The 14,836-nt window shown below is 42.8% G+C and overlaps 1 protein-coding gene across 6 annotated transcripts; it reads right to left on the reverse strand.

The window, feature by feature from the left end:
* Positions 1 to 754: 754 nt before the first annotated feature.
* ccdc92 (coiled-coil domain containing 92) lies at positions 755 to 14,761 on the reverse strand. Of its 6 annotated transcripts, none has more exons than XM_008113669.3 (5): positions 14,576 to 14,761; positions 11,114 to 11,212; positions 3,956 to 4,102; positions 3,310 to 3,351; positions 755 to 2,128 (listed from the first exon to the last, which is right to left on the reverse strand). In XM_008113669.3, the coding sequence occupies exons 3-5, from the start codon at positions 4,083 to 4,085 to the stop codon at positions 1,353 to 1,355; spliced, it is 948 nt and encodes a 315-aa protein (XP_008111876.1). In that variant the 5' UTR covers positions 4,086 to 4,102; positions 11,114 to 11,212; positions 14,576 to 14,761; the 3' UTR covers positions 755 to 1,352. The 6 variants fall into 6 exon arrangements, with proteins under 6 accessions (XP_008111876.1, XP_062814745.1, XP_008111878.1 ...); XM_062958675.1 differs by having other exon boundaries at positions 3,956 to 4,105; XM_008113671.3 differs by lacking the exon at positions 11,114 to 11,212.
* Between the last annotated feature and the right edge of the window lie 75 nt (positions 14,762 to 14,836).

Here is a 14,836-nt window from a genome sequence, read left to right on the forward strand (position 1 = left end):
CTGTGCTTGCTTTAACAGGCTGACATGGCTCTGCCCCTGAAAATGTTTGTAAACATTCTGCAGCCAGTCATCAGTTAAATAATACAAGAATTATGGTATTATGCCTCCAAGAAAGGTTAAGATCATTTCTGCTGTGTTATCAGTGCTTTTCTTTCTTTTCTTTTTTTTGGGTTGGGGGGGCAAATTAATTTCCAATGATGACTGAAAGAGACTTTTGGAAGACGCAAGAGGATTTTTGAAATGGCTAAGTCTTCATCCACTATAGCAAAAAATCTACTTTGCTTCTGGCCTACTCTTTCATCATGGAATCATCTTGCCTCTTCTATAGATTTTTTAAAGACATCTTTCACTTGTAACTCATCTGAGTTTTCCATCCTCTGCCTACCCCCGCCTCCCTAATGTCATATATCATATCTTTTCTACTTAAAAAATCAGTTAAAAAGTGGAAGAGATGAAACTATTACACACTCTCTTTGGATTGATAGCACTGGAAGCAGCTCTAGGTGGAGGTAACTAGCTCATATTTGTAGGTTAGCATATGTTGCACGATGTTGGTATTCAGTGCAGGAGGTATGTAACGTAACTCTGCAATGGCTATTTACACTACACTGTAGGGATGCAGAAGTTTGCATAAGTACAAGGTCTGTCTTTCATGGCTCGCTATTCCCCCTTTCCACGCTGGTGGCGATTATTGGCAACTCTTCCAAATACTGAACAAAGGACACAAAAACAAGACCAGCCAGGATTAACAAAATAGAGTTTGTTGGGATTTTAGTAGTTCTAAATAAAATCATAACAGAAAATATGAACACGGGGATCAAAACAAGGTGGATTTTTTTTTCTCGCAGGGGGTGAGCGGCCTCATTCGGCTACTCTTCCTTCACACACAGACATCTGCGGGGTGGTCAACAACACCCCCTGTCCCCAAAGAGGAATTTCTCATGACTGTGAAGCGATAAATAGAGGGAAGTCTTGAACCATTAACAGCCGATACACAAGTGCTGCAAGGCTACCATGAGGAGGCTAATTGATTCCTTCATTACTACTGATTCGGAATAGCGCCTGTTGCTTGGGCCTTTGCCCACAAGAAGGTACACACTTGAGTAAATGAAGGAGCGTTGGAAGCAAGCAGTCAGGCAGACACCTGAGTTTGGCCACAGCATTTCATTAAGTAGATACTCTGCAATATGAACACAGTCATATTGGGGTTCCGTTGAAGAAGGTTATTCTAGTGATAGAGAATTTGGCATGCATGGGGGGGGGGCTTTGAGGGGGGAGAAAAATGACTGCAGGTGCAAGTACCCCTACGTGTGATCACAGTGCATAACAGAGCCACCCCCGGAACAGTTTGCTTAAACAGTTCTATCGGTGCCCGAGTGCTTCCGGACCACTTTGCTCCCATTCACCTGATCCACCGCGAGGGTCTCCACTTCGGGCTGAACCTGGGGCGGGGTGACATGGTGGATCCGGTGCGCCACGCCCACATGGGCCTTGTGCGGCTTTTCCCGGGCCGGGCTCTGGGGCTCCGCAGCGGTGCGTTCCGAGGGAATGGGCGGAATGACTAAAGGCCTCTCTTTGATAAGGTGGATCTCGGTGGTTTCCCTAGCCAGCAAAAAGGGAGTGGGATCAGGCATAGCATCCACAGGCTCCCGTAAGAGCAGCTTGCGGTTATCTGATCCCAACCGGTAGGCCTCTTCGAATTCCGGGTTGAGTGGAGTGGACAGGCTCTTCTTCATCCGACGTCGCGGAGTGTCTGAATGCTTATCTTTGGGAGGCGCCGGTTTGTAGTTGGACAGCACTGGGCTTCCAGATGGGGAGCTGTCTGAAGTCCCGCTGGAACTCATGAGCTTTTTCTTTGTCGCATGCAGTTGCGAGGTGAGGTACGCAATGGTGCTCGCCCGCTGCTCCAGTTCGCTCGACAGCATGTTTAACTTATGACTTTTCATCTTTAACTCTTCCAAATATTTCTTCTCCCTTTCCTTGATGGTGTTTTCAAGCACCATTATCATTGCATTTTTTTGCTCCAGTTCTTTTAACAACTCATTGTTTTCCGCCTCTTTCACTTTAAGCTGGGCCTCAAGCTCTTCACATTTTCTTTTGAGCTCTTCACTTCTTGAGGTTCCATTTTCTGGAAAAGCCAGCAGAGAAAGAATTTTACAGCAGGAAAAAATCAACTGCAGATACCTACAGCTACAAATCCAAAGCCCACTCTCAAGTTGTGGAAATGTCATCTGCTTTAAGTAAAAAAAAAAATAGCACATGGCCACTTCTACTATTTTGGAACAGATGTGAGACTGTAACAAAACTACTGGGGAGAAAACTGGCTAATATGTAGTCTGTGCTCCCAAATTCTTGACTGTTTTAAGGCATAATAATCCACCAGGCCTCAAAAGAGTCTAAGAGAGCTGTCAGAATGCCAGCTTAGAAGAGTTTATCAAACTAAGACATAAAACAGCAGGGCATTCTGTCAAAGCAGGACACGTCTAATATACGCTAGGGCCAAGGATGTGTAAATCAGGAAAGCATAATCACAGTATAAACACAGTACGTATTATAAACATACTAATGCAAGGCAGAAGCACCATTAGCCATGGATTCCCAGGCAAAAGTCTAGGGTCGAGGTATGTTAAACAGACAGCGATTTCTTTGAGAAAAATATCTTCTTGGGAGGTCGAAGTCCTGATTTAATTGTATGCCTCCACACTTTCCAAGGAATATTTTTTTCCCTTTCACTCTGACTCGGTAGCTGAGGGCTTATATTTTCCTGTTTATGAAAGTTTAGGTTCCCACCAACCTCTTGGGGTTTCATCCCACTCTACTTGTTTTGCCTTAGTAGTTTCAGCTGCTGACTTCTTTTTTTGAAGGAAAACAGTTACAGAGGAGCAGACATACTGCTCAGTGAGGCTCCACTAGCTGTGCAAACCAGCTGTTTGGCTGAGCAAGAGTTTTTGAGAAAAAAGAAACCTCCTCCTTGTCATTGCTTGGTGAGTTGCTGTCTGATGGGAAGGACAAAAACAGAGGCTGCCACAAAGCAAAGGCAGCCCTCACTCAAAAAACTCCTTGCCTAGGTATCATGGCAAAAACAAGCCCTAGTAATCAATCCAAACTGCATACCATCCAGTGATACAGATGAATAACAAATCGACCAAAACAGTGACTGCCTATTGAGCCATATTGTGTTTGGAAAATATTTTGGGCTTAAACTCTTCTTTTGAATCTCTTTGCAAAGCAATATGCTGAGAGTATGAAAGAAGGAGCTCAGCACTGGACCCTTGCCAGCTCCAAAGGGAGTGCGTTGAAATCTCTCACCTGTTAAGTCTGAACTTTTGAGCGTCAACTCATATGTCAGATCTGAAAAACACAAATAATTAGGAAATGGCAGAAAGCTGACCATCGGATACAAGGGAGAAAACAATCACTGATATACAGAATGGAAAATAATATTTGTATGAACCTCTGCTTCAGGTTTAGTGACAGATCCCACACCAAGGCCTTTCTTTTATTAATTTAATCTTATTTCTACCTTGCCTGTCCAAAAAGCATGCACGCCAGGTTACAAATAGATACACATAGAGACAGCAGCCAAAAATAAATGCAGCCCAAAGGCTTAAGAAACATGTTAAAATGAGCAGTGAGGAAAATGTGAGCTTTTTTTGGGGAGGGTGTTTGATAATCCACGTGAAGCAGTTGAAAGTTAACACTGTTACAGAATTGGCTGCTATAAGCATTTGGGAATAATGTAAAACACTGGATTAAGATTTTATATTACTAAGTTGTATTGTACTTTATTGTACTTTATACTGCTTGCCCTTCTGAACTGAACCCGCATGAGGGAAACACTTTGGAAAAGATCTTGATATTCTGGAGAGTGAGTACAGAAAGGAACAAAACCAAGGGAGGTCACTTTCAGAGGAAACGGCTGGAGATGGAAGGGATGTGGCTTGCGCCTTGCTACCTGTACAGTGCTGCTGCAGGCGTCGAATCTCAGCATGCAGGCCCTTGAGTGTGTCGGCATGCTGCCGCTGGAGAAAGAGCAGGTTTTTCTGAGCACTATGCAACTGGTTCTCCAGGTTCAATGCTGCCATGCTGGCATCCAGTGAATCTGCTGGACAGAGAAGGGAAAGTGAGATGCCGTATTTCACTTTGAGGTCAAATCTCATTCTTCTAGAAATGTCTCCAAGCACAGAGAGCTCCACAAAGGGACAGAAAGCCCAGATACCAAGACTTCGGAGTTTGAGATACTCTTCTAAACTTTGCAGTGACCGCTGTGAAAATACTAGTGCACTGGGGAAACTGGTCACTGGCAAGATGAAGTGGAAGAGGAGGAAACAACCAAGTGCACCTTTGTTTGCACTTTATAGATTTATAGGATTAGTGCCAGACAGACTTTCAGGTGGTAATCCCTCCAGGAAACTGAAGTCGAGTTCTGAGAAACTACGAGGGTTAGTGCATCGCTTTCTAGGTAGGAGCTGCCAGTCACCCCCGAGAGCCACATTTAGACAGATGTCATAATCCTGCACAGAGGGAAATGCAGACTCAACTAAGCCAAACTCTCAAAAACCGAAAGCAAACCATCACTAGTCGGGCTAGCCAAGCGCACACCTGAGCAGCTCAAAGCAGTGTGGAGGCCTAGTACAGCAGGTTCTAAAGAAACGTCACCAAGGAAATATTTTGTTCCTCATCTGGCCGAAGAAAAAGAGCAAGCGTAAAACAGCCAAGCTGTTGCTATCGTTAATAAGGCTCTTCCCAGCAGCTTCTCATTTCACACAGCAGAACAAAACATCTCTGTGAGAGGAGAGTTTTTGAGCCATGGGTCCAACAAAACTCTAGGGACTCCCTTTGTGCGGCTGGTGGGCAAGCTTCCATTTGAGCCAAGGCTGCTCTATGATGCTCACAAAACCAAAGCTGAACCCTTGAGAACAATCCTGGCTTCGTTTCAGGCTTGAGGGCCTATGAAGGGAGCCAATGTAATTTCTAACATAAAGTACAAAACTCTCCAACCCATTAAACAGCCTCCATCAAGGTACATATTAAATGCTCAAGTCAAGAGGGAGAGAAAATGGGTAAGAGAGGAATGGAATATTCTGTAAAGGTCTCGTCTGGGTGATGGCCTGGCCCTCGGAAGGACTCCACAGGGCAACATTTTGATGCAGATCATACTTGGCCTTCTAACAAGGGCTACCGTCTCCTTCCTCAGCCATGCTGAAAGGGAATCAGGAGAAAGAAAAGTTACATTTCCTATAGAACAAAGGAGGCCAGATTGCCTTTAACAGCAGTAAGACTATGGATACATAAGAATGATGGCAGCTGCCAAAACAAAGTTGTAGTTCCCCCTCCTATGCCCCCAAAATGCCAGTCATCCCACATTTGGAATCAATGAACTGAAGATGCTAATCCGGGAGTTCACGTTCTTTACCAAAGACTATACAGACATCTGAATGTGCTTGCTCTCTTTGTTGGCGCCTAACCGTTTCATGGGAGCCTGCCCTACCCGCCCTAATTTTCCAAAGAGACTGCTCTAGACGCTCTTCAGCCATGCGCTCAGTACTTCAGGTTTTGATATCACTGCAGAGTTATTTTTAGTAACGGTGACAAGTCACCGATGGAGCCATAAAGGAAGAACAATTAAGAGGAAGCTCAATAGCATGTCTGCGTGATATGCTGCTAGGTTCAGGAGAATGAGCCATGACAAGCAACATGCTTTTTCTATTTTCTTAGCAGCTTTCTGGAAAACTGACACCTTTAGAATGAAATCCAGGAGAGTCTTAAAAAGCAAACAGGAAGAAAACACTTTGTCAAGGGTCACCTTTGGACATCATATGCACCTCGGCTACTTCAGTACCACTCAGACATGAAAGCAACAGCCATCTTGTCCGAGGTGCATCCAAAACGCCAAAGTCCAGGAGATCCCAAAAAAGCTTCATGTGACCAAAAGCATCAAGCACCCCAAAATAATTTTCCATTGCTACTCTTGTTTTTTAAAAAATTTTTTTCCTGCAAATGGAAAACTAGTACAGGTTTAGTATCCCTTCTCTGAAATGCTTGAAACCAGAAGAGTTTTTTTTTGTTTTTTTTTTGGGAGTGGGGCATTGTTAGATTTGTCCTCCAGAATTTGGAACATCTGCATTTGCAGATACGTAATGAGATATCTTGGCGATATGCAATCCCTTTATGCTTCATATGCAGCTGATACCCATACTCTAAAGGTAATGTTATACAGTCTTTTATAAATAATGTTGTGCATGAAACAAAGTTTGTATACATTAAACTACAAGAAAGCAAGGATGTCACAATCTCAGCTATACAGGTGCAAAGTTTCAGATTTTGCAGTATTTTGGATTGAGTAATTCTGGATGAGGAATCCTCAACGTGTATATTGGGAAGAAAGTTCCTAACCCAGCCCGCTCTGTTATGCTATAATTTCTATTTCCTATTTTAGAGACAGATTTCAAACTGAGGGCCAAGGGATTCCACCAAAACATTAGGAAGAGCTTCTTGATGGCAAGAGATGTTTAGCAGTGGAATATGCTGCTGCCTGGGAGTCTGGTGGAGTCTCCTTCTCTGGAGGTGTTTAAGCAGAGGCTGGATGGCCATCTGTCGGGATGCTTTGATTGTGTGTTGCTGCTTGGTGGAATGGGGCTGGTTTGAATGGCCTTGGGGGAGGTCTCTTCCAGCTCTGTGATTCTAACAACAACAATAAACAACTTTTTATTTTATGTCCACTTTCCAGCTTAACTATTCTCTTCTGAGTAGCTGAGTACTGACACAGAAAGTTTGGCAGTATAGTTCTAGCCAAGATTGCATCATAAAGAAGCCTGTGGTCTATGCACAAACACTTCTGGACGTTTCATCTCAGAGAGCTTTAGTCCACAGGCTTCAGAGATGCAGCAAAAGTGCCCCACCCTCTGCTGATGCTTGAGACTAGTGCTGCATGGCTTAATTTTTCAAAGTATCTATTTATAGCCCACTTTAAACATCATCCCCAGAGCAATGTCCCATAAGTGAGGGTTTTTCAAAAAGGTAAATGGGAGAGATGCTTTCACTGTGAGCCATTTTAACAGAGAAGAAAAAAATGGTATGCATTAAATCAGACCTTCTGTTAAAGGACTACATGCAGCTTGGTTTGTCTGTGATTTCCAAGGCTCTAAATGAGCCCTTGCAGATTTTTAGAAATGCAAATGCCATTAGTTAGTTTAGCAAATTCCAGAATGCAGACAACCATGGTGGGGGGATTTAACCTTTTCCTTCCTATTATGGGGTTCCATGGGAGACTTTCTGTCCTGATATTTGCTACAGTGGTGCGTGATTCACTGCTGCTGCCCAAACAAACTTTCAGAAGATGGAGTTCCCCTGCAGTCTGAATAAATATGCCTGCCCTGCTTTACAATTTCAATTTTCAAACAGAACCCCCAAACATCTAGTCTGGCTCCAAACCTTCTGAGTGCTAAAGGTATTGTGTCTTTCCTATGAGCTTAGTGAAAAAAGTGCTGCTGCTTGCTATTTTCCAGTGTGGCATCTTTTTTTAAATTTAAAATATTCACAGAAAGAAAGTGTTGTCAGAAAAACAAAGGAGGTAGCAAGTTAAACCTGACTGAATATAGAGTCAGTCCAAGAAACATTGCTACCTAAGGATAGGCAGCAAATTGTACCTTCCACTCACTCAGTTTCAAGTTTTTTTTCGTGTCAGGAGCAACTTGAGTTGCTTCTGGAGTCAGAGAATTGGCTGTCTGCAAGGATGTTGCCCAGGGGATGCCCGGCTGTTTTGATGTTTTTACCATCCTTGTGGGAGGCTTCTCTCATGTCCCCGCATGGAGCTGGAGCTGATAGAGGGAGCTCATCCGCACTCTCCCTGGTGGGATTCGAACCTGGCAGCTTTCAGGTCAGCAACCCAACCTTCAAGTCACGAGGCTTTAGTCCACTACGCCATCGGGGGCTCCAGTTTAAGATGCATAGTACCCTAAACTGATTGGAGTTATTTTGGCACACGAGATGCAAAATCCCAGAAAAAACATTCCCCCCAAATATAGCAGTAAAAGTGGAATTAAAATTATCTCCCTTTATGTGAAAGTCTACTGCCTGAGGTACTGTCCTCATAGCAGATCCAGCCCTAATGCTATCCACCTGGAATTTTATGTCATATTTATTGGTCATATTTATTGAGGCAGGGAAACTTCTCCTCAAAACAGTTTGTGAAGACAAAGATACAGGGCAACTGATACAATACCTTCCCATGCTGTATAACAGGCATGGACAAACTTCGGCCCTCCAGGTGTTTTGGACTTCGACTCTCAGAAATCCCAGCCAGCTTACTGGCTGTTAGGAATATTTAAGCCCGAATAAGGGACACGTTGGGCTGTTGTTCTGTTTTCAAAAAGGGCCCATGGTGAGAAGACAGGCAGACTAATTCCAGTCACAAATTGTTACTTTTTTGCAGTGCTTCACAACTGCCAAACTTTTTGGGCAAAAGAAATGAATGTCTATGCAATTGTGAGATGGTTTTTTTTTCATGTCAGGAGCAACTTGAGACGCCATCATGTCCTAAAAGTTATTAGCTGTCCCAAGCTGAAGATACCTTTCAAATTTTGCACCAATGCACACTGGCCGCAGCATGTGAGTACAATACAGATGTGCACTGAGAGTTTTCATTTAAAAAGCAAGGTTCATTGAGTCATGCAAAGCTTCTTGATAAAGGAGCAACTCCCTCTTGCCAGGGAGATGCCTCCTATGCTGTGTTTCTAAAGCAGGCAGACATTCTGCTGGTCACAAACCATGGCAATCTGCCACTAACTTCCAGCACAGTGCAGACAAGGACTTAACAAATGCCCAATGCAAAGACAGAGCCAGACTATTAAAGATAGGTGAACCTGAGCAACATCTTTAGCATTCATATGATCTTTAGCATTAGTAACTGACCACTGCAACCATATAACTAGAAACTTGTCCTGTACTTAAGTAAAAAGGCAAATTGGATCAAAATTCACCACCATCAAATCTCACAAATTCCTGCCACATGTGCATATAGATAGCGATCAATTATCAATATAAATTTGTATCGTATTTTTTTCCAATCAAAGGTACAAGAAACTCTTATGAAGGCGGGACTGGTTTAAAGTTTTGTTGGCGTATCCCTGTCTACACAGGTGAATCAACAAGTTTGGGGCGGGGGCCCTCTCTCCTGCGAACAAAGGGCAAACTTTGCCCCACCCAATCTGTGGGCTGCATCATCCAACCCTATTGTTTACGGTGATGCAGCTGAAGAGGTTTGGGGATTAATGATATTAAGAAGGAGGAAGTATTACAGTCATATGCGTCTGAGTCCTCAAAAGATGGATATGTGAGTGAGCCATAGCAGGGGTGATGCTGCAGTATGATGGCTAGAAACTACACACTGCAATACAGCTGGAGAGAGAAAGTGTGCAGAAGGAAAGTACACATCCAGGTTTAGCCCTGTGTCACTTTACTCTTTACTTCACCTTTGGATTATTCACATTACTCCACTCAATTATTGAATCATTTCAAGGAAACACTGTAAGAATGACAGGATCTGTTTTGTTAATAAAATCCAAACACTCCATTTACTGAATAAGCCAACAGAATTACAAATCTTAAGAGGCAACATCACAGGGGTTTGAGGAACACATATGTGCACACACTCAATGCTATCTCTTAACCATTTGCCAAAATATTGCTAACTATAAGCAAACAAGTGGTGTCTACCCCCCAAAAATGGATAGAATAACATTTTAAACTAAAACCTTCACCACCACAAAGGCCCCATCAATGGTATCTTATAGCTTCAGACTTTTCATGTTATTAAGGAACACTGGCCTAAATTCTGATATTAGACTTGACTAGAGCCATGGAATGAACTGGATTTACCTATGTATTGATTGAATGGGTCTCCTATAGTTGGGATTAACCAACAGAATCTTTAGTATTTTCCATTATCTTTAATATTTTCTAACTTTCTGTAAGTTTGAGGTCTTAAAGCACGGTCTCTAAAGAGAATCATAGAATCATAGAATAGTAGAGTTGGAAGAGACCACATGGGCCATCTAGTCCAACCCCCTGCTAAGAAGCAGGAAATCGCATTCAAAGACAGATCATGCAAATCCTGAAATCAGTCTTCATTCCTCTGTTATTCTAATCAACAGTCTTCAGAAGTGACAGATCCCAGTATTGGACAGATAACAAGAATGAAATCTGGAAATTCTCCTTTGTCTGCCTATCCATTACAAAGTATCAGATGTCATTCAACATTGTGTCGTTTTACATGATAAAGGATTACTGGATCAGTTAACTAATAATGCCCTGTACTTTAATACAAACCTTAAAGTAGCATTACAAACTCATGTTTCCAAGTTACATAAAAGTAGTGTTGAATATATTGGTACCGTTTGCAGAAAAAATTGTGAAAGCAGACAGCAGCTGTGAAAATTATTCAGAGGTTGGACAAACCTGGCTGTAAATATTTTTAACAATTTTGATACTGTACAGATAAGCCCGCTCTTTGACATGGCTGCCTTTTTAAAGTTGAAAACAGTCCGCAACAATCATTTCCACATTTTCAATCCCCCAAAATGTATAAAGAGTGGGAGACACACTGCAATTTATTTCCTCAATAAGTCAAAATAATGTGGGTAGATGATTCAAGCATACCAAGTAATGTGATGTTCCAAAGACAGAAAACCAATACAGGATGAGAACAAGACAGTCATCAACACTAAGCTTTCTATTACCGAAAATAAGAGGATACATTAAACTCACACTCTCATGCACATATTCTTAAAACATTCAACATTTAGTCATAGCCGAAACACGAAAATACCTAAAAGAAGACATTGCAATAAGATGCTGAGAGCAACATTAAAGAAGACAATTCAATGTAGATGCCTAAAAGCTAGCAAGTCTCTTGCATCTTTTAGCATCTGCAATGCAGACAACAACCTCACAGTCCACCTTCGGATTTGTCAAAGTCCCTCCGTACTGCCTTCTTAAGCTACCTTTTCAAATACATTCCTCTGATTTCAAAACATATACTGTATTGATAAATGGCACATTTTCCCAGTCAGCAGCAGCAAATACTAAAGACTCACCAGCCCGTCTGCCCTACCTTAGACTTAAGCTGATGAAGGACGCAGAGCAGAGCCAGCCAGCCAGCTAGGTGGGAGAAGCTCCATTTCCAGGGAGAATGCTCGGTTGGTGACCATTTCTACAAGTGACAGGGAAATCAGCTGGGCTTGCGCTGAGACGGGAGCCCTCCTCCCCACGCACACCACAGCCCTCCCATCGCTTCTTCCTACTCCGCCACGCAATGTGACTGCTGCTGCGACTCAAGATGACGATGGCGATAGGGTGATCTCTTCCCCTCCCCACCCTCAGCTTAAATGCAGTGATGCCCTCGCTCGATGCTTAAAGGGAAACCAGATCGAATGCCAAGCCTTCCTCAGAATCCAGCTGAAGGAGAGAAACGTTTCCCAGATATCATACAACACAAGGACAGGGGCAAGGACGGGATGCAGTAGAAGAGGGCTTTACACTGGCATGAAATTATAATTACTTTGATACATTATCCTGCCATTTTGCCAATGGGGTCACAGGATCCTCTGAGAAAAGGGGGCAGCAGATGAGCCACCGATGCACTTCCATGCTTTCTAACTGCCCTACAATGATCTCCAGAAGGGAATCAAATATCAAACACTCACACAATGCTGAAGAGGGGAGGCAACTGGAATATGGTTATTGCAGGGATAACTGGCAGGAAAAGAAGCACTTGCTTTCGTTCACTGATCAGAGAGAATACATGCCAGCCCTTCCCTTTTGGAGCAGCTCCAGGCCAGGAGGAGGCCCATAACCTTGAGTGGAGCTAGTCACTAAGCAGCCAGAATCAATGTAGGTAAAGGTAAAGGTTTTCCCTGACGTTAAGTCCAATCGTGTCCAACTCTGGGGGTTGGTGCTCATCTCCATTTCTAAGCTGAAGAGCCAGCGTTGTCCATAGACACCTCCAAGGTCATGACTGCATGGAACGCCGTTACCTTCCCACCGGAGCGGTACCTATTGATCTACTCACATTGGCATGTTTTCGAACTGCTAGGTTGGCAGAAGCTGGAGCTAACAGCGGGCACTCTGCTCCCTGGATTCGAATCTGGGACCTTTTGGTCTGCAAGTTCAGCAGCTCAGCACTTTAACACACTGAGCCCCAAACTGAAGGAAGGGGGAAGTCTCTGAATAGACATACATCCTTTGGGCCCATCTTGCCCAATTTTAGGGAATGCAAATGCCCTACTTTTCTGTTATTTCATGATGTAAGAGGAGACTCTTCATCTCTTCAAGACGTCTTCCCCCTTGCTTCATTCATTTCCCCTTTATAGGATAAAATGTATTGACTCCATCCCAGAGTTCCTTGTTCGAAGGAGACCACCTCTTCTCCACCATGTTTTCTTCCTGTTAATATCCTCATAATGTTTATTTACATTCTGAATTTTCCCCAAAACTGGGACTCAAGGTGGCTTACAAATTAAAATCCAATACAGTTAAAAGATATTAAAAGATCAATATTACAATGGAATTAAACCCCAATGACATTTAGTAACAATTTTGTAGCTAGACGTTATATAAAAAGTAGTTTAAAAGGAACTGCATCCTTTTCTTCCCACCAATAGAGATCTGCATGGAATAGAGAAGAAAAGACAAAGATGTGCTAATTGCATATATTGAAGGATGCTCTTTCATGTGCTCACAGGAAGAGGGTCATGGGGTTTTTTATCTTCCTATGTGTTGGATTTAGATCTTGCCTTTCTTCCAAAATAGAAGGTCTGACATGGTGGTTGTTAAGAGTGGTCCAGCATTTCTGCATTCTCCAATAATATGCTGTGTCCAGGTTGGTACATCAAGGTTGAATTAGTCTGCAGTGCCTTTCGTGTTCTGGACAGGAAACAATCAGGGCCAGCTAACACCTCCCAACAAAGGATTCCCCCGGGCAGGAAGGCTATTCATGAATATTGTTGTAATTAATTAGTTAACTAATTTTAATTGATTTGCATTGTATTATATATTTTTATATATGTGTGTTTTATTGTAAGCCGCCCTGAGTCCCCTTTTGGGTGAGAAGGGCGGGATGCAAATGTCGTAATAAAATAAATAAATACAGTAGAGTCTCACTTTTCTAAGCCTCGCTTATCCAAGCTTCTGGATTATCCAAGCCATTTTCTGTATTCAATGTTTTCAATATATCATGATATTTTGGTGCTAAATTCGTAAATACAGTAATTACAACATAGCATTACTGCATATTGAACTACTTTTTCTGACAAATATGTTGTATAACATGATGTTTTGGTGCTTAATTTGTAAAAGCATAACCTAATTTGATGTTTAATAAGCTTTTCCTTAATCCCTCATTATTATTGATTTATTATTTATTTGCTACATTTATATGCCGCCCTTCTCACCCCGAAGGGGACTCAGAGCAGCTTACAAAATAAATTTACATACAATATTATATTACAGTAGAGTCTCACTTATCCAACACTCACTTATCCAATGTTCTGGATTATCCAACGCATTTTTGTAGTCAATGTTTTCAATAAATCGTGATATTTTGGTGCTAAATTCGTAAATACAGTAATTACTACATAGCATTAATGTGTAATGAACTACTTTTTCTGTGAAATTTGTTGTATAACATGATGTTTTGGTGCTTAATTTGTAAAATCATAACCTATTTTGATGTTTAATAGGCTTTTCCTTAATCCCTCCTTATTATCCAACATATTCACTTATCCAATGTTCTGCCGGCCCGTTTATGTTGGATAAGTGAGACTCTACTGTATATTGTACTGTATCAATATATTGTAATATTATTAGTAATATTACATGTAAAATATAATATGTAATTAATATTATTATATTGTATTATGAGTTTTATATCGTATTACAATATAATATTATATGTATATACAATATGTTATAATTATCCAAAATATTCGCTTATCCAAGCTCCTGCCGGCCCGTTCGGCTTGGATAAGTGAGACTCTACTGTAAATAATATTCAATGCTAATCAAGGTGACCAATTGCAACATTCCCACTTGCCGCCAACAGATAAGAGATCTTTCTCCCATCCTGGACTTTCCACAAGGATATGAACCCCACTTGCCTAGTTTCCAACAGACCTGCCATAGATGTGGGCGAAACGTCAGGAGAGAATGCTTCTGGAGCATGGCCAGACAGCCTGGAAAACTCACAGCCACCCAGTGATCCCATGAAAGCCTTCAACAATGTATTATTATTATTATTATTACACCTGGGAGGTGTAGTTTAGCAAGGCCCTGGCACATTAAAAGGCCTAATACAGGCCTGGGCCAACTTGGGCCCTCCAGGTGTTTTGGACTTCAACTCCCACAATTCCTAACAGCCTACCGGCTGTTAGGAATTGTGGGAGTTGAAGTCCAAAACACCTGGAGGGCCCATGCCTGTCCTAGTACCTCCTTGAACTACAACTCCCAGGATGCCATAGGTTTGGAGAAGGCGGCCTACCCTCCCGCTCCCCTCCGAGCCTCCTTGCTCCCCTCATACCTGCCCTGCTCGGAGCGGTGCATGCCGGGAGGCACGGGGAGCGCGGCTTCTACTCTTTGGCCTCGAGGCGGGCAAGCCAGGGGACGGGGCTGACGTCGCGCGGAAAGGCGACTGCGCAGGCGCCCAGGTGCAGACGCGGCCAAACAGCAACCGTGTTGCCCTGGCAACGAGGTTGGCGCAGCCCCTCCTAGCGTCTGGTTCCCCCCCCCACTCTTGGGAAGCTCCGCCCACCTCGGAAGGGAGGGGGGAAGAGGGAAGGGG

The sequence above is a fragment of the Anolis carolinensis genome, chromosome X (assembly GCF_035594765.1).
Source record: "Anolis carolinensis isolate JA03-04 chromosome X, rAnoCar3.1.pri, whole genome shotgun sequence".
Classification (NCBI taxonomy): domain Eukaryota; kingdom Metazoa; phylum Chordata; class Lepidosauria; order Squamata; family Dactyloidae; genus Anolis; species Anolis carolinensis.